At 44.9% G+C, this 19,178-nt stretch overlaps 1 protein-coding gene across 1 annotated transcript in view; it reads right to left on the bottom strand.

Annotated features, from left to right (window-relative positions):
• Positions 1-29: 29 nt before the first annotated feature.
• LOC102457846 (serum paraoxonase/arylesterase 2) overlaps positions 30-19,178 on the bottom strand; it is a 32,223-nt gene continuing 13,074 nt past the window's right edge. The window contains exons 3-9 of the mRNA XM_075922346.1: positions 16,348-16,403; positions 14,847-15,012; positions 11,512-11,638; positions 8,958-9,158; positions 7,799-7,880; positions 3,873-4,001; positions 30-2,728 (exon numbers count right to left, since the gene is read on the bottom strand). Coding sequence (XP_075778461.1) covers positions 2,570-2,728; positions 3,873-4,001; positions 7,799-7,880; positions 8,958-9,158; positions 11,512-11,638; positions 14,847-15,012; positions 16,348-16,403 — 920 coding nt within the window. The 3' untranslated portion in view covers positions 30-2,569. The remainder of the gene's footprint in view (positions 2,729-3,872; positions 4,002-7,798; positions 7,881-8,957; positions 9,159-11,511; positions 11,639-14,846; positions 15,013-16,347; positions 16,404-19,178) is intronic.

Below are 19,178 nucleotides of genomic sequence, written 5' to 3'. Positions count from 1 at the left end.
GAGAGAGACAGTTGCAATTAAAATAAAACTAAGGTCAATACAAGCTTTATTTCTCTCAGGACAAGAATTAGGATACCTGACAACAATTCTGGATAATTTTACATTCATCTGAAGAAGCTTTAATCTAAAGGGCAAGTGGTAAATTAGCTCACAGTTTGTATGAGAAATTACATGCCACAATTCTTTTTTAAAAAGGTTACCAGGTTTACAATCAGATTTGACACTGTACATCAATTATTGAATTAGGAAAAGCTCTGGGATTAGAAAGGGAAGCAGTGTTTATAATGATCCACTGAGTACTGGGATGCCACAATTTCAAATAAAAAAATTCAATGTTTATATTGCTCATCAGAAACATGATACTGTGAAGATCAGTTTTGTCAGGTGCTTTCCCTTACAATAATTCTGTTTACATAGCAATTAACCACAAGACTAGAGCATACTCCAAACTCACTCTATTTGAAGAAATGTGACTATTAGTACTTTCCCCAGAAGGGCACCACTTGGCCTTTGGGAAAAGCAAGAGAGGAAGCTCTGCTTTCCTTACTGTTTGAGTGGATCAAACAAATGCAGCAGGGAGAGAAGCCCATTTGCTCCCCCTAAAATAAAGGCAAGTTAGCACAGTGTTCTCAGGGATTTGGGGTCAGGTTCATGCTGGTACTGATACAGCCCCTCAGAGCAGGTGTAATGTGTACCAGCCGTAGGCACACACCCTTCCCTCCCCAGGCTTTTCACTGCCATGAGTTAGCCCTCCCCCTCTTTCAGGAAGTCCCATGTGACCTCTGATTAGTTTGTGGGGTGGCAGCCCTAACTTGTGCTCTGGTCCCTATGAGCCCTGACAGCAGCCAACAAATAGGGCACCAGAACACCTTGCCAATGCCTCTTGCCCCCTCCCCCACAAACTGTAGCCAGGGCCCATTGATGGAGAAATGGGGCAGAACTGTCTCTGCACATGTTGATGTGACCTCTAGAGCAACCACTGAGGGCAGTAGACCCCACCTGGCCCCTGGGTGTTTCTGTAAACACACCCCATTTTCTATCTGCCCAGAGATAAAGTATAGTGAGTATAAAGTAATCCAGTGTGCCAAAATTAAAAGCTTCCTTTGTTCGAGGTCACAACAACCTAGCAGCTACAGTGCAGGAAATCTCCCATTTCATCCCCTTGGAACTCACGGGTCCCATAGCACAGTGGAGTTGCCCACTTTACACCCCTTTAGCAGCACTGACAATAGAGCCAAAGGAAAAGTGGTTCACAGCACAGGGAGGGTTTGGAGAGGACAGCGACTGACAGGAACATGGAGGCAGGGGACTAGCAGCAGGTCTCTCTGTTCCTATGCTGATAATGCATAAGGCCTTTAAGCCATGCACTACAATTCCAACTCCGAGACTGACATTTAGCTCTCAGCATTTAGAGTTTTACTAGGTCCTCCTCCCCCCACATATAGCTAGCAGTAGATTTGGTATCTAGCCAATTGGAATTTTTCACAGCTACTGTATGTGGATTTTTTACACAGAGGATTAAAAATAACCCTAGTCAGGCCACATGACAGTTACTTCCCAGTGTAGCCAGAGTATGACACCCAGGGCTTTAGGATAGGCTGTACAACTACTACTTCCTGTGGCAGTGTAATAGCGGATTTAATACAGCATCCCCCGGGCAGATCAGGGAGCTGGCACCAAGGCAATGCTACTTTCACAGTTCCAGTTGCTCCTCGTAACTGTTCTGTGCCCTCAGCATCTCTTACCCTCATCTATTCCTGAAGCAAGGGTGATAGTGGAGCGAGGAGCCCGTCCCCAGCAACATAGCTCATCTGTGGCAGAAGTGTGATTCCAACACCTGAGTTCACTCTACAAGACCATCCTGCCTCTTTCCTGACCCGAGAAGCCCTGGAAGAACAGTTTAGCCTAGATGAGGTGCGGTAGCATATCGGCTCTCGAAGATCGGCCCAGCCTCACAAATCATCGATTACATGGTGTGCACGGCATCATTCCAGCAAATGGCGGTTTCTCACACAGCATGGCAATTAGCAGTGTAGGAAGCACATTCAGCACTAGAGGGCAGCCCTGGGATGCACCTTTCCCCACTGTTCCCCTGCCTAGCTGTACACAGACTGCAGGCTCCAAGGCATGAGTTGGGTAAGGCATTTCAGAACTCTTCAGAAAGCTGAGATTTAACTCATTCTCTGAAGAGTTCATTTAAATCATGTATCCAATACTCTCATAGGCAGGCAAGAGCACGTGAGAACCGGTTCATGAGAAGGCAACACATGGGTTTCGGATCATTTCTGGTACCAGAGAGAAAACTGACAAGGGGTAAAAAGCACTTCCCCCTCCCAAAGCACTTAGGGTCAGCGACCCAAACCAAGACATGATTTTCACATTTCCCCGCTCCCCCCACATACATTCTTTTAATCCATTCCTGTTCAGCACTGAATAGAGCTCTTATGACATTTCCTTGAGGAGAGGAAGCCTAGGGTTACATTTTTATGACATACTGTAATGTGGCTTGAAGTCAGCTATTTAGAAGAAGCTGAACCCTTCCCCTCTAACAAAGTCTATCCAGAGTGAACTACAGCTCACAGTAGAGAGCTCTGTGGAATATTGTGCCTATGAGCAATTTCCCAGAATGCACTGCAGCAACTGAGCTTCCCTGAAGAACTGAGCCATTCTCAGCATACACCTGGGTCACTGTAGGGTTTGCAGAATGAATGTTCTGGATCCGGAGCACCTGAAGAGGGAACGTTACATGCAGTCAAGAGAGACGTTGCACTACTTTTATACAAGCTGATGTTAAGAGTTCAGCACAGAATTGACTAATTTAAGCTAAATAGTTAAATTCATAAGCTAGATCATCATAATGGTCCCTTCTGGCCTTAACATCTGTATCCCTGCATAACAAGGATCATAGAATTTCAAATGACACTTGCATTAAGCTCACACTTTCTGGCTGAACTACAGCATACTGTTCAGCAAGCTAGCCAGCCTTCATTTAAAGATTTCAAGGGACAGAGAATCCCAAAGTGAATTGTTCCAACAGCTACTTATCTTCATTAAAAATGTATACATAATTTGTCTAGTTTCAATCATTAGATCACATAATTCCCTCTTCTGCTAGATTCAAAAAGTCCCTCTAATTCAGAAATCTCCTCCCTCTGTAGGTATTTTCAAACCATGATCAAGTCTCCTCCTAACCTCCTCTTTGTTCAACTAAACTAGGGATGTTAGCTATCGGGTAATTGAATAGTCAAATAACCACATGAATTCTTATCAGTCAGTCAATTATTCTATAGTCCCTGGGGGTGGCGCCAAGAGCTAGTGCAATCCAGTCCCACTCCTGGGGAGTCCCCTGCCACACCGTGCTGCTGACTCTGATACAGAGGCAGCAGCCCTCATCTGTGGGAGGTCCAAACTCCCTGAGGGAAGAGGCTACTGGGGCCAGGGGAGGCTACCATGATGCAGTCTGTCTGTGGTAGCCTGGGCTGGCCACAGGTAGAGGCTGCTTTGCAGCAGTAGCCCCTGTTTGCGAGGAATCCGAGCTGCCAACAGCACTGGAGAGTGTGCAGGTGGCATTGTGAAGCCAGTGCTGGGGCGGAAGGACTGGCTTTTAAGCCAGTTCCTCCCAGTACCGGCTCCTGCTCCTCCTCTCCTTGCTGTCTCTGCTACAGAGGCAAAGAGGTGGGGGAGAGGGGGAGTGAGCAAGCAATCAACAACTTATTCTCCTTCCCATAATAAAATAATCACTTTTATACTTGAACTGCATCCACACTGGGGACGGGGAGGTGGAGCTGTACCACCTTTTTTACCCTGGCCTACTTAAACCAATACAGTGTCACAGTATCAACAAGGTCGACAATAAAATCTGTCAAACTAACCTCCGAACCAGGGACATTCTCAGGGTCATAGAGGAACACCTTCATGCCGTTGGGATGACAACCTCCCCACACATCCCCAGTGTAAGGATCAACAGATAAGTTATCAATCAGTGTATCCAGTTCCAGCACCTATCAAACATGGGAGAATGTACAACGGTGACAAACGTTATACATATCAAAGTCAAACTTCAGTTACAGCCTCTCCATTCATTCACCATCAGCATATTTATCAAAGATATTTAGGCCTTTCAGTAACACCTGCAAAAATATGGACTTAAACCACCACAAATATTTCCCTTCAGTACTGTTTTGTCAAGACGCACTATCTGCTGTGCAGCCTTCATACAAAGATGATGGACACATTATAAATACTTGCTTCACCAACTCATTCCAGCTCCTACAGTTAAGGGGTCATATCATTAGCCCTAATCACCTTCAAATTTTGTTTGGTATGTAGTTACACAGTCCATTACATTACAGGCATGAAAGTTGGCAGGGTCTTTTCCATCTGGGATTGACAGCCTGAATTCAAGTGGGATAGAAAGAAGAGGGAAGACTGGCTCTTGGGGTCAGCAAGGAGAAGAGACACGGATCACATGCAAGAGAAAGCAGTCCTTGGGACAGTTATCTTCTAGGATGCTATTAGCTGCCACACTGGATCCTACCCAGAGTTCATCTTTTTCAATATCCTGTCACCAACAGTCGCCAAGCACCGGATGTGTCACTTAAAATCTCAGTGCAAATTGGGCAATTTTGGAACAGCCTGTCCACAGGAGTTTAGATCCCTCCCAAAACTCTTATTAATACTATTATCTGGTGTAAGTGCAGATGGTTCCCAACTATGTTAGTTCTGGGGGGATTCTGCAATTTTACCATGGCTCCAAATGCAACAGTTGCAGAATTCCCCAGGACTAGAACATGTAACTATCCAAGCAAAGGCCTCTTCCTTCCAGATTCCTTGGGGCAGACACAATGTCTTTGCATATCTGCGCAAGAGGTAGGGATGTTTGATGTCATTTAATACATTAAATTGCATAACCACACCATATCTTATCAGTTACACAATTATTCAGTGGTCCCCAGCAGTCAGTGATCTCACGGCCTCTCTCCCAGGGAGATCCTGTCACCCCATGCTGATACAGAGGCAACAGAATGGGGCAGCAGCAGCTTCTGTCCATAGCAGACCCAAGCTACCCACGAAGAGAGGCTGTGCCAGCATCCTGCCTGCCTCCCCCCAGGCTGTTGCCACGGATACAGAGGCAGAAACATGGGAGGGAGGTAGCTCCTCGAAACCAGTGCTTATGGGGATCTGACTTTTAAGCCAGCTCCCGCCTGTCCCCACCCCACCACCTCCAGGGAGTTGGTACATGTACACAGCTTGTTTGTATCAACTCCTGCCTCCCCCTCCCCCATCCCATTGCTGCTTCTATCAGAGGCAGCAGCAGCAGAGGAAGGAAGGAATTGGGGGGGAGGGAGGGTAGTGGGAGAGGCAGTTCTATAGGATTCAGTGCTCAGGGGGGCAGACTTAAAAGCCAGCTCCCGCCTCCTCACCTTCACTGTCTGATACAGAAGCAGTAAGGGGGGTGGGAGTGGGAAGTGCACAGTCATTTATATTAACCGATAAGCCCAAGCTTTTTGTTTAATTGTTTTAACAACTACACACTAACATTCCCAGAAAGCAGGAATTAAATATTTGTACATTATGCCAGTGCATACATTTTAAAAACAGGTCTCCAGAGTGAGCCAGATCCTTGCCCCGCTCTGGCTGGGTGGTGCCACTCCAATGGCATAAAGCAGCCTTAAACCTGGTGTAATCAGTCCCTTGAGACTTTTCCCAGCATAAGGGGAAAGCCTAGGGCAGCAGGTACAAAGGTGCCAACTCAGCACCTGGGGGAGGGGCTGACAATAGCAGGTGTAGAGATTCTGAGCCCCAGCTGTAGGAATGGCCCTTGAGGATTTTAACAGTCTTGGTAACTCAAAGCAGCCCTGAGGTTGCTCTCACTTAGGGAGTGTCTAGACTACATGCCTCTGTCGATGGAGGCATGTAGATTAGACAGATCGGCAGAGGGAAATGAAGCCGCGATTTAAAATAATCGCGGCTTCATTTAAATTTACATGGCTGCCGCGCTGAGCCGACAAACAGCTGATAGCTGATGAGCTGTTTGCCGGCTCAGCGCGCTAGTCTGGACGCTCCGCGCCGACCTGAAAGCCCTTTATCGACATCCCCCTTATGCCTCGTAGGATGAGGTTTATGGGGGATGTCGATAAAAGGCTTTCATGTCAGCAGGGGAGCGTCCAGACTAGCGCGCTGAGCCGACAAACAGCTGATCAGCTGTTTGCCGGCTCAGCACGCTAGCCTGGACGCTCCGCGCCGACCTGAAAGCCCTTTATCGACATCCCCCTTATGCCTCGTAGGATGAGGTTTATGGGGGATGTCGATAAAAGGCTTTCATGTCAGCAGGGGAGCGTCCAGACTAGCGCGCTGAGCCGACAAACAGCTGATCAGCTGTTTGTCGGCTCAGCGCGGCAGCCATGTAAATTTAAATGAAGCTGCGATTATTTTAAATCGCGGCTTCATTTCCCTTTGCCAAATAAACAAATCCACATGGCTCCGTCGACGGAGCCATGTAGTTCAGACGTACCCTTATACCAGGATCTAGGTATGAGGACCAGGATCTAGGGTCTGAGTAAGAAATCCCTCTTAAAGAGATAATCCGTCCTCGGCAGGGGTGGACTGGGTGATCTCTTGGGCTATGTCTAGACTGCAGGCGGATCTTTCGAAAAAGCAATCCGCTTTTTCGAAAGAGAGCACCCAGCGAGTCTGGATGCTCTCTTTTGAAGAAGCCCTATTTACATTGAAGAATGCCTTCTTTCGAAAGAGGAACTTTCGAAAGAAGGCGTTCTTCCTCATGAAACGAGGTTTACCGCCATCGAAAGAAAAGCCGCGTTCTTTCGAAATTATTGAGTCTGGACGCAGGGGAAGTTTTTTCGGGAAAAGGCTACTTTTCCCGAAAAAACCCCTGAGTCTGGACATGGCCTTGAAGTCCCTGCAAGCCTTGCAATTCTCTGGTTCTGTGATCCTTTGTGTAGGTGTGGGGGAGGGGAAGAGACATAAGTGATTGATGAGACATTAAAAAGCTGGCATTGGAAATAGCTATGAGAATTAGTCCTGAAAATCAGAACATCAGAATTCCTCACTGGACTTGCTGCCTGTTACTGCACTCTGCTGACATTTGTTTCATTATATGAAAAGTCTCCTAACGTGTGTGTTAACCCGGAGATTCCAGTAACCAAACCATCTGGGGCGATTCACAGAAATACCAGCAACGGGAGCTCCTCAGCTACCGGAGACATGTGAAACGTGCTACTGCCTAATCCAGAGGCAACCACAAGCCGTTATTACCATAGCATCTCACACATGTTGCCACCATCTCATAACACCAGCCTTGAATGCACCCAATCTCCCCTAGGGAGGGAAGTAACTCCCATTGACATGAAAAGGGAATTATCTGAATCCCAAGGCAAGAGAACAGGAATATTTCTGTTCTGTAAATTGCCCTCTCTTTCCCAGTCAGATCCTACGTGCTGCTCTGAAAGGTGCTTTTTGCTCACAGGCTGCATTAATGAACCCTAACCTTATCAAAGGAGAACTTGACCAGTGCCACACTCAGGGTTGTGTGTAAAGGTTGCTGGTATTAGGACAAAGTGAACAATAATAATAGCTCACATGAAATTCCACAAGAATACCTCTGCCCCCAATACCACGGGAGCCAACCACAGTTCCACAGCAGTGCCATCTGCACGTACATTAAACACATTCTCTACCCTTAATCAGGCTATGATTGGATGAGATCCTAGGCTTTCTAAAGGGCACACACTAACTTTCAAACACTGTAGGCTCTTGTTATAAGGGGGTAACTACTTACCTTTACAGGAGTTAGACTCCAGTTAGCATGTTTTTCCATAAGATGGATATTATGAGCCATCAGGTCAGCAATATAAACATGCCTTCAAAAGAAAGTTGATTAAAGTATCTACACAGAAATAAAAGTAAATTCTATGTGTGCAAGCCTTAATTTTTCAGATGTTTTAAACCATCGGCAGGAACCTTTTTTTAGGTTGGTGGCCACTGACCCACAGGAAAAAAAAAAAAAATCAGTTGGGGGCCGCACACAAGGAGAAGCAAAAAAAAAAGAAAAATAAGCCAAACCCTCAAAGACATGGCCCCCCAACTGAGAAGGAGAAAAACTCCCCACATTCTTCTCACACTAAAGCTGAGGGTGAAGGAGGGGCGGGGGAGGGAGATCCAGGCGAATAGATGTGTGTTCCAGCCCCATGGGCTAAGTTGTGGGCTCTCCAATGCAAGATGGTGGGGGGGGGGGGAGCCATGATCCTCGGAGCCAGATCCAGGCAAGCGGGGGGGGGGGGGGCGCATCTGGCCCCAGGCTTAGATTCCCTACACCAGCTTTAAATTGATATTTTGAAATAATTTACAAAAATTCCAAGCAGTCCACCACACACTCAAGATAGAGGGCTGAATGTACTTGTGGGATTTCAAGATGTTTTAATGTAACAAGCAAGACTCTGATCAAGTGTATCGCAAATACACACGTTGTAAAAATGCCATCAAATTGCACAAATGTTTAACACCCTGGGACAGGCCAGTATGTGGTAGGCTGTACAAGGTAACTGAACAATTTATTCCAATTACAATTTTAGATGGAATTTTAGGCCATTAATTCTAGCAATGCTAGTTTTTTTTTAAAGTATGTATCTGTTTGATTTAAATATAATTTGTTTGCTATTACTGAATAAAATACCACCACTAGTTGAATTAAAAAAAAAAAAGAAGAGGAAAATACATTTTCATCTTTTGTTATCTAAACACTCCAGATTACTAGTTACAAAAATATTTTACAAACAGCTCCCAGTCAACTAGACAAATATACACCTGCAAATCAATATAGACTTCTAACCACCCGACCCACACAAATACTTTTGCATGTAAAACTCAGGAATATCAACTGTTTCTTTTCATAATTTGGTCCATCAAATAAATATAGAAGACCACCAAAAGAGACTTACTTTTTGTCTGGTGAAATGTTAATCCCATTGGCTGAATAAAACCCAGAGGCTACTTCTTTAACTTCTGTTGGACTGTAGTAGACAACATTTGACCAGGTCAAGCCCAGGAACAACTCCAAGTATATCAAGATGGGGTCAGAGAAATAATGGTCATTAGTAGCATAGAAATTATCAGGTCCCACAGCCACAATATCATTTACTCTGAAATGAGAAGTTAAGAGAACAAATACAGAGGGTTGAGAATTGGAACTCTGAAAAGTTTTACAGGATTGTACTGAAGTTTGGCAAGGATTAAGAGTTCTCTATAAAGAGGCTCAACAATGGTGAAGGTGCAGTAATTACTCATGATGCTCCACATACAAACTGTAGAGTTTTAGTTCCTGTCAGTTTTAATAGCATTGCACAGTTCCAAGCCATGTGACAAGCAAAGACTGGAGCAGGCTTAAAGGAGATTAACCATGGTCTTGCTGCCAACTTTCTATTCCCCAACTTTCACTCTTTGGTCTTTTAGAAGAATATACTAAATTCAAATAAAAACTTAAAAAATTGTAACTGTTGATGATCGTTCTTGTACTGCAAATAAGACTAGATAAAAGGAGAAGATGATAGGTTTCCCAAGCCACAAGAAATTAACTTATCTGAAAACTTGGAATTCCAAAATAGACTCTTTGGGGGCATGTTCAGGTACTGAAAATTACTATTATGTATGAAATTGGATTATGACAGAACAGAAACAACTGCTATATACACACCTTTGAACAACCTTAGGGACACTGTCCTACCAGAGGCCAGCTCATGCCAAGGTTGCTAGGTCTCAAGAACACTGGCAATATATAGCTAGAAGCCAGTCCGGCTCACCTGTGTCTTAGCATGGTTAGTCTAGATGCTAAGTCGATAAGAACATGTTTAAACCCAATGAAATGTTTGTCAGATGCCACATGTCCTGTTCTCACTTCTAACCCCTTCAGCTCATGCTATAAAGTTATATTGAGTGTTTGAGTTACACTGTTACAGAGATTTACAATGCAAACAGGAGAGAATGCAAAAGCTAGCTTCCTATAGGTGCCCTTTGAAACCAAACGAGCCATTGCAAGACATCAAAGAATGACAACTTTGTTAATTGCACTCCTCACATGACCCCTCCCTTACATCAAAGAAGAGGACACCAAAGCACAAACACACCCAACGGCTTGGCTTAGACTCCGAGGAGCAGGGGATAAAAATCCTTAACAAGAAACAACAGGGCTCTTTTTGCTGCTTGGATACTAAAATAGAGCTGCCAACTTTCTAACCACACAAAATGGAACACCCTTGTCCCATCCTTACCCCATCTCATCTCCGAGGCCCCACCCCTTCTCTGAGATGCTTCCTCTCCCCTGGCTTGTTCCTTCCTCTTCTTCTGTCGCTTGCTCTCCCCCACTCTCACTCACTCATTGTTACTGGGCAGGGATTGAGAGGATGAGGGCTCTGGCTGCGAGTATGGGCTCTGGGCTCGCTCAGGGATGCAGAAGGGGACTCCATTTTAGAAATGGAGTGAAGGGGCTTGGCAGATGGGAGGGGGCTCTGGGCTGAGGCATGAGGTTGGGATGTGGGAGGGGGCTCAGGGAGGCAAGTGAGGCATTTCCAAGCTAGGGGCAGGGGGTTGGGGTGTGGCAGGATGTTCAGGGTGCAGGCTGTGGGAGGGAATGTAGGCAGCAGGATCCAGGAGGCACTTACCTTGGTCTCCCAGGAAGCAATGAGGTGTCCCTTGTATCCTAGATAGAAGCACAACCAGGCAGCTTTGTGCTGCGTGCACTGCCTCTGCTTGCAGGCTCCAGCCAATGGGAGCTGTGAGGGTGCGGTTCTTGGCCAATGGGAGCTGCAGAGCCATCACATAGGGCAACTACAGTGCGTGGAGCCACTGGGCCATCCCTCCACACAGGAGCCAGAGGAACACATTGCTGCTTCCAAGAGCCACACAGAGCCAGGCAGAAGGGGTGGCAGCAGTGCTCCCTCCTCCCATTCCTCCCCCCCCCCCCCGTTCCTGCACTGTCAGCAGGAGCTGCAGGGAAGCGGAGTGCACTTGGTGCACATGCACTTGCTCAAATTCCCTGTGGCTCCTGCCAACACAGGGAGTGCGGAGGGAAGGGGGGTGACCGCTGCTGCCACTCTACACCAGGTCTCCCTGATCATCCTCGAGGCCACATCCCTCAGGAGATGGGCACCCACACCCCTCAGGAGATGGGCACCCACACCCCTGAGCTGACTTAAGTGCCTGCACCAGTAGGCACAGGGGTTCCGGACTGTAATGGTGTCTAAAATAGACATAAGCACCTAAATCTGGGCCTTCAGGCACCCAGGCCCCTTCATGGATCCAGGCCTTAACTTACAAAGGAGATAGGAGAGAAGTGTAGTAGCTTGGCAATATCCAGATGTGAGGTACTGACAAAAGCAATGGGAAAACACATAAAAGGGAAAGTTCCTATAAGGTTTACATTTCCTTCCATATAAATTATCTTTAAACCAAAACAGGTGTTAGCCAAATGAAGCGGGGTGCTGTGGTTCAATTCAGTACCTTGGCAGAAGATCGTGTCGGATGGTTTTCAGGTGTACAAGAGAATTATCATCTTCTACAAATTTGAACACCTCCACTGTGGTCTTGAAGACTGGATGATTCACAACGAAGAGATACACCGAGTCATCTAAAGAAAGACCGGCGAAAAATTACAGTTTCACAAAAGTGACATGGCAGCTTAAATGTCTGTGTAAGGTGCATATCTAGTTTCCATTGCTGTAGCGTTTGTAGCCTTCGGATGTATTGTCACTCAGCAACCCTGGAAGATGGTAGACAAGGGTGTCAATAGACTGAAGGGTCTTCTACACAGATAGAAAGCACTGTTAGAAGATGCCAGTCCTCTGTCAGGCAGGCAGAGACTATGAAACCAGAATTTCATTTCAGCCACAAGCCTGCTACCCTTTTTGGTCACTGCTGTGCAGTGAGCTACAAGAGAAATGCTCCTTGTGCATAGGCTCCATAGCTAAAACTTGGCTGTCTAGCATAAGTCCCATCTCACCAGAAGTGCAGTATCTCATCAGTGACGGAGGCATCATATTTCCATACACTGAGACACCTCCTACTCCCCTTACTAAACTCCCAGGCCTTAAAGCGTTCAAAAAACTGCAACTGGATACCGCAGTGATATCACAGGCCGTGCCTCCAACTCTTTTGCTGGTTTTCTAGGTGTACAAGCGCAGTGTTAACTCCTAAGTAGGGATGTTAAATATTGGTTAATTGAATAGTTGAGGCAGCAGCAAGGGTTGCCAGGCAGGAGCTGGTCCACGAGGGGAGCCAGTTTAAAAACTAGAGCCCCTCAGACTGACTGCCTGTCGCCCCATGCTGCTGCCTCTGATACAGGCTGCTTTCCTGGCTCCTAATACACTTTAAATGCAGAGCCACAGCAGGGGGAGGAGGCAGCAGAGTCCGTGTAGACAACAGCATTAACCTGTATGGTTTTGTTTATCGATCAATCAGCTACACCAGGGGTGGCCAAGTCGTGGCTCTCGAGCCTCATGCGGCTCTTTGCTCAAAGAAATGAGACTTTTGCTAGTTCTGAGCCACACGCCCGGACCCCTCACAACTGCTCTGCGCATGCACCCCAGCGCCTGGAGAGAGAAGCGTGTGGTGGCTGCAGCTCAGGTGAGACCCGGGCATTAGGTTAGAGTGGGGGAGAGAACAGGTTGGGGGTGCCTGTCTCTGCGGGAGAGGAGAGAAGGGGGGTGGGGGGAGAGCGGGAGGCGCTGAAGCACCTTAAACCCAAAATCTTCATGGACGCAAAATAAGGCAGCCAACACAGATGTCCTATTTAAATTCCAGGACAAAAAAAAAAAAAAAAAAAAAAAGAATCAGCATGTACCTGGTTTACACTGTTTCTTAAAAGAAAATCCAAAGGCTATTATTGCCAGGCTGAAGCAATTATTATGAGATAAGAGTCTCTCCCTTGTTTTTGAACCTTTCACATTTGCAATCTGGGATAGACCTGAATTTTTAGGACTAAAAAAAGCCATAATCTGCATACGTTTAAAAAGAGGAACCATCCTAGAGATCAACAAGCTGGAGTGAAATAGGCACTTCAAACTGTGCTAATTTACTTCTCAGTTCAGTTTAATTTTAAAAAACTCACAGGACCTAATAGGGCAGTAGTGTTACATTTAAAATGCAGGATTTTTTTTTTTTTTTTAGTGTGAGAATATTACTGTATTTTTAAAGGTTTTTTTTTTTTTTAATTTGATATTTGTTCCTAGTACAGTTCTCTGAAGAACTATAGACTGGCCATGAATTTAAAAGACTAGAGACTTTTTTTAATTGTTTTTTGTCCAAAATGTCCTGTAATGTTTTTAATCACCACATTTTGTGTACTATAGATCGATCAATAGATAAAAATAAATATCTGTCTATCTAATACATGGCTCTTCGCACTCTATCCACAACTATTTTGGCTCTTTGTCTCCAACTGGCTGGCTACCCCTGAACTATTCTACTATATCCCTACTTCTGGGTCTTCACTTCAGGGGTACCCTGCAGCTCAAAGACTTGGTCCCTGGAGGCTTCAGCACCTGTTTCCCACCAGAGCTCCTCCAGCAGGTCCAAATGATCTTGAACCTTTGTCGGAGGCTTCTTCACTAGGGAGCTCTATAACCAGCATGTTTGTGATTAACACAAAACAACCTTTCCCATTTCTTAGTCTGCAGGAACTGAGTGGGCACAAACACTGCACTGAAGTGGTAAATAAAAGACTAAACACTGCTCTTGCCCTAACCTAGCAGCTTTTCCTTTCTTGATTAGGAGGGTCTTTTCCCGGACCTGGAACCAGACAGCATGTCTGCAACAGTGCCAGACTGGAAGACTTCTCCCACTGGGAGAACAATTTTCTTATACAAGTCCCTCAATACTTATGTACTTCAGTTTCAGTGATGGTGTTTTCACATGTGCTGCTCTTCCCAGTGTAGAGTTTGTGGCCAGATAGAGTTACCCATATTCCAGGACACTAGGTATCATTAAAAATTAATGGTCTGGTGCTGTGCACCACTGGCACTCCAAGGTAGCTCTATCCATGAGTTTATAGTTCATCCATGCCAGTCCAGACAGCTCTCTGCAACCCACACCCACTCTATACAATGCTTATTTCTTCGCTTCTGGTATAGGTCTGGCAAGAGTTAACCCCTTGAGACCAAATAGGAATAGAAAGAAATACAAAATGCGAGCAGGTAAACTGGAGTCAAACATAATGTGCATAAAAATACAGACATTTCCCACAATTATATTTAATATAAGGGACGTATTTCAGTCCTGAAGATGACTCAGTATGCCTCTGTGTGTGTGTGTGTTTATATAAACTACCTTAAACACGCAACTCCAATGTTTTAGTATACAAATATCTTGTTAGAGGACCACACGTCTCCCATCTACGTATCAGGTTATAGATGCAACATGGAAGGCAACTGAAATAGCAAAGCATTTTAAATATTAAGAAGCTCCAGGCCAGTGTTTCTGAAAGTGGGCCATGAAATCACTTTGAGAAACCCATTGCCTGGCTGCTCTGGTGTGTTTATTTACCAGCACCGGGGCCACAGAGCCTTGCGGCTCCTATTGGCTCCGGTTCGCCATTTACAGCCAAGGAGAGCCGCGGGAAGCAGCAGCCTAGTCCACGCCACTTCCTGCAGCTCCCCTTGGCTACAAACGGCGAACTGGAGCCAATGGGAGCCACGAAGCTCCGTGGCTGCAGCGCTGGTAAATAAACACACACTGGAGTGGCCAATTAACAGGTTTCTCAAAGTGGTCTTGCAGAAACACTGCTCTAGGCTGAGATTTCTTACCCCCCCCCCTTTTTTTTTTTTAAACAGTCTTCTTACCTTTGTCTATATATGTGCTGATCCCATGAGGGTTAAATGATGCTATATCAAACCCACGGCTGATTCTCAGTTCCACTGCTCTTGGGTTTTCATCATTCAAATCCATCAGAAGTATTTCACCTGGTTTGTCTGGTGCAAAGCTTTTTAAGCCTGGATATTTTAAACCCTTTAAGATCAAGTAAGCACAACAAAAGTCATTCCTGGCTGAAAGTTAAGAGGATCCTAACAAAGCTACCAGGACTAGTGCTTTGGTTTGTGGCTACAGTATAGGTGTGATTGCTACAGAGCAACAACTATCTCCTGTTTTTTGGTTTCATAGTCTCCCTAAGCAATTGATCCCTTCTTTACTCACTACACTGCCTGCACCCTCCTCATATTTCACACTCTCCTTCCCCCCGACCCCAACAAACTGACATCATCCACAATGCTGCTTCTCTCTTCAGTAGCCACCAGCCACTACTGCTGTGCCAAGACCCTGTGTGACCTCCCCTGTTTCTTGTGATGCTAGTTCCTCCAAGGCATCTACCTTCTCCGTACTGGTTATTCAAGGCAATGCTGCATAACCACACAAAGTTTGTTCCCTCACCCCCCCACAGTGCAGATCTCCACTTGCAATATGCACTCAGCCACTGTGATGATACCTTTCAACACAAGCATCTCTCACCACAGCTTTCTTCCCTCCCTCCCATTCTCCTCCACCCACCTCAAGTGACTTCTAAGAGCCTGTTATCCATCCCTTTTGGCTCTTGACTCCCATACCCACATTTCCCCACTTGAAGAAAAGTTAAAGTCATTGCTTTCAAATAGCTCACGACTGCAGGTTTGGAATGCCACTACTGTAAAAGGTAACAGGTAATCTCTGAGTTTATCAAGATTATATTTTGAAAATGTTTTGAACAATCAAAGCTGCAGTGCCACAGATAAGTGCAACTGAACAGGTAAGGAAACTAAATGATAATACATTTCTTTAAGGCAAAATCAGTTGGCAACACAGATGCTGTCACGCATATTGAAATATTTGTTATTTTTCTAACAGTGGCAGATGCTGGAATCACATAAATGGGACTCTCAGCATTGACGCACCTACACAATTCCTAACCCTCGTGGCTATGGAGAAAAAGCCTGAAAATGTGAACCCTAAGGGCTCAATAACCAGGAGGTGAGCAAAAAGAATCCAAAAGTTAAGAAAAATCACAATTTGTAAGTGAATCTCCTGATTTAGGGAGGTCAACTCTAATCGTGAACACTTTGGGTTGGCAATACTGCAGCAGAATGGAAAGCCACACATGCCAATGATAGAAGTTATACAATTTCTGCTAGGTGCAGAAATAAACTTGCTCAAGTAGGAGGAAATGAATTTTGAGCTAACAAATCTGCATTATTCCCAGAGAGCAGTGAACACATTGTTCAGCCTGCAATGTGCAGGTATCATTCCTGTGCATAATAAATCAGTACTCAAGCACCTGCATAGGGTGGAAAGATGGGAAGGTCAAATACTTACACAACTAATGAAAGCCAGACCATTAGGAAGGATGTCAATATCTTCTGCACCACTTTCTACAAAGACAGACAGAGAAGGGGTTTATTCAGAAAGCGTTTACTGATCAAATCTTTGTTCACTTGTAACTGCTTTTCAAGAGATAGCAAATGGGCACTGTTTTCAGTGATTGTGCTTCTGGTAGCATTGCCTTCGAAGCTATCAAAAAGAACAGTACCCAAACTGCAAGGTAGTGCTCAAACTTTACTTCCACTCCCCTTGCTGGGATCTAGGCTTGCATGTACTACTTTCTCCCACCACTAAATTTTGTCCAAAAGGTTGTCCATTTTCCCTTTTGTCCTAATTACCTAGTCCCCTCTGGCCCTGAAACCTTGTCTATGCTAGAAAACGTACCCATTTCTGACATTAAGATTAGCAGTCAAACCAGCAACAAACAGCATGTAATGCAAGCACAGACCGTTGATTTTAAGGCCAGCACCATCACAATCATCTGTTAAGACAAGCATTGGAACTTGACACCAACACTCCAAGCAATGAGCCATCTACCACATCTGTAAACTGCTCAAGCCGCTAACTGCCCTCACTGAAAACCGTGTTTCCTTTTCAATTCGTACTTCCTCAACCCTTTCTGTCTCTTTGTAAAGGCAGTTTTTCTGAACAGTCTCACAATTCCTCTCAGTTCCCTCTCCCATTTTTCAGGAGATCAGCACAAAACAGAATACTAAACAATTGTAATATCCTGCAGGAGGTGTTACCTTTAAGAGGAAAACCTTCTGCAGACTCAATCGAGCAGATATTAGCCAAGATACTCAAGAGCTTTTCTATTCTTGCTCCAGCACAATCAACCTGTGTGATCACTTACTCTGTGGCTCAGTTCTCCCATCTGTAAAAATTGAGATAATGGCATTTTCTTTCCTCACAGGGGTGCTGTGAGGTGCTCCAGTACTACTGTGATGGGGGCCATATACATTACCACTCTAATGGACAGGAGGAGTGCTGGCCAGCACCCAGTGAGTAATAGGTTAAACTCAGGTAGCTAGCAAAGGTGCTGGCAGGCAAGGGACCAGGAAAACCAAATGAGATAAGAGCGCTGAAATTTGAACTGGATATAGATACCTTGCCTGCTTTCTTTGTGTGGGAAAGTTAAACCAGGAATTGAGACACACAGAATGATTTAAACCCAAGCAGGCCTACAATGCCTCCAAGGAATTCGGGGCATGGGAGTAGACTGAATAAAGAGAAGATCATGAGTTAATAAAAGGAAAAAAGTCAATCTAGTCGCAATCAGGGTATTTTTCTTTATTTTGTGGTTTGGTTTGAACTGCTCTGTCTGAATCTATGCTTCCCTTCCCCATTTACCATCTAAGAATTGTTCTCAGAGAGTCTCTGTTTTCCTTAGTTGCTCTGTAATAGCTAGCAACCAAGTATATCTTTTGTTTCATAATAAAAATCACTTTAAGATGATGATTTGATTCTTGTGTCCTGAAAAGTACAGGAGTCTGTCTGTGTGTGTCTGCATGCCTCAGACTAAGAGATCAGATACCAGAGACTACAGCCTCTCCCCGAGTTATGAACGAGTTATGGATCAAACACTTAACTCGATCCATTCGTAACTCGGACCCCATTGAGTTACACGCGACTGCGCTGTTTGTAAGCGCAGGTCATGTTCATAACTCGGGGACCGCCTGGGGGAGAATTCAAGTATTCAACACTGGTTTTAGGGGCCAAAAAAAATTCACTTAATAGTGGCAGATCCCCCTCCGCCTCAAAGACAGTGAATTTGTGACTTTGGGGGAGTTTTTGTAACTGCGGCCTGTGGAGGCAAGGCACATTTAAAGTCTTTGCAGGCCCCCACCTTCTGCACTCAAATTGCCAGAGTGGGGAACAACCCTGACAACCAGACAGACTGCACCAGCAGAATATGCTGGTTTGAGCACAAGTAAATGAGGAGTTGTAATCATTTTGTCTCCACCAAAAATCAAAGAAGTTTGCCCAGTCTTGGGAAGGGAAAATTAATTACAAGTTTATGAAACAGATAAACTAGAGAAAACACTACACACTTTAAAAAAAAAAAAAAAGTATTCATCACTACCTTAAAGAGATTGCTCAAATACTGACCATTCATTTCTCAACTAGTTTCTAACTCCTAGTTAGATAAGAAAGGCATGAAATCTACCATTCAAATATTTGTTGGACTAGATTTTGCTAAATAACCTTCCTCATCCACTATGTGTACACAAGAGGGAGTAGCTCATTTACAGAACAAACAATTGAGCTGTCGATCAGTTATCCAATTCCTACAAGCCTATGTCTGCTTTGGACTTTACCAGAAAGTTTTTCAAGGTTGCTATTTCTCTGAACAGATATAGGTGGCATGATAGTTAAGATCCCCATCTACCACTGCTAAAGGCTTCACTTGTAATAACCATGGTGTGTCATCTTTAAAATTGCTAGCATACCTCTGGCCTAAGGAAGACAGATCTCAAGAAAAAGGTGAGGGGAAAACCTGGGGGAGCCTTAAAAACAATGCTTCATTTACTAAATGTTAGCAAGTGAACTGAGGTGTGTTTATTTTTTAATATAGTAATTTCTAAGATGTCTCAGAACACTGAGTGATCCCTTTTGCATGAAAGAAAAAATGGGAGTTCAATAAGCTTTTGCACTGGGCTATAGCCTCCACTGAGTCAGCCTGAATAAAAACATTTTAGGCCAAAAGATTTATGAAACAAGGTTCTAAGCTTCCTTACTCCAAATCACCAATTAAATATTTAGACTTTAGTGCCTTGTGTACTCTTAAGGGGAGGGGGGGGCAGGGAAGAGTGATATTGAAATGG

Source organism: Pelodiscus sinensis, chromosome 2 (genome assembly GCF_049634645.1).
Source record: "Pelodiscus sinensis isolate JC-2024 chromosome 2, ASM4963464v1, whole genome shotgun sequence".
Taxonomy (NCBI): Eukaryota; Metazoa; Chordata; order Testudines; family Trionychidae; genus Pelodiscus; species Pelodiscus sinensis.
This window is presented reverse-complemented; position numbering and strand designations above follow the sequence as displayed.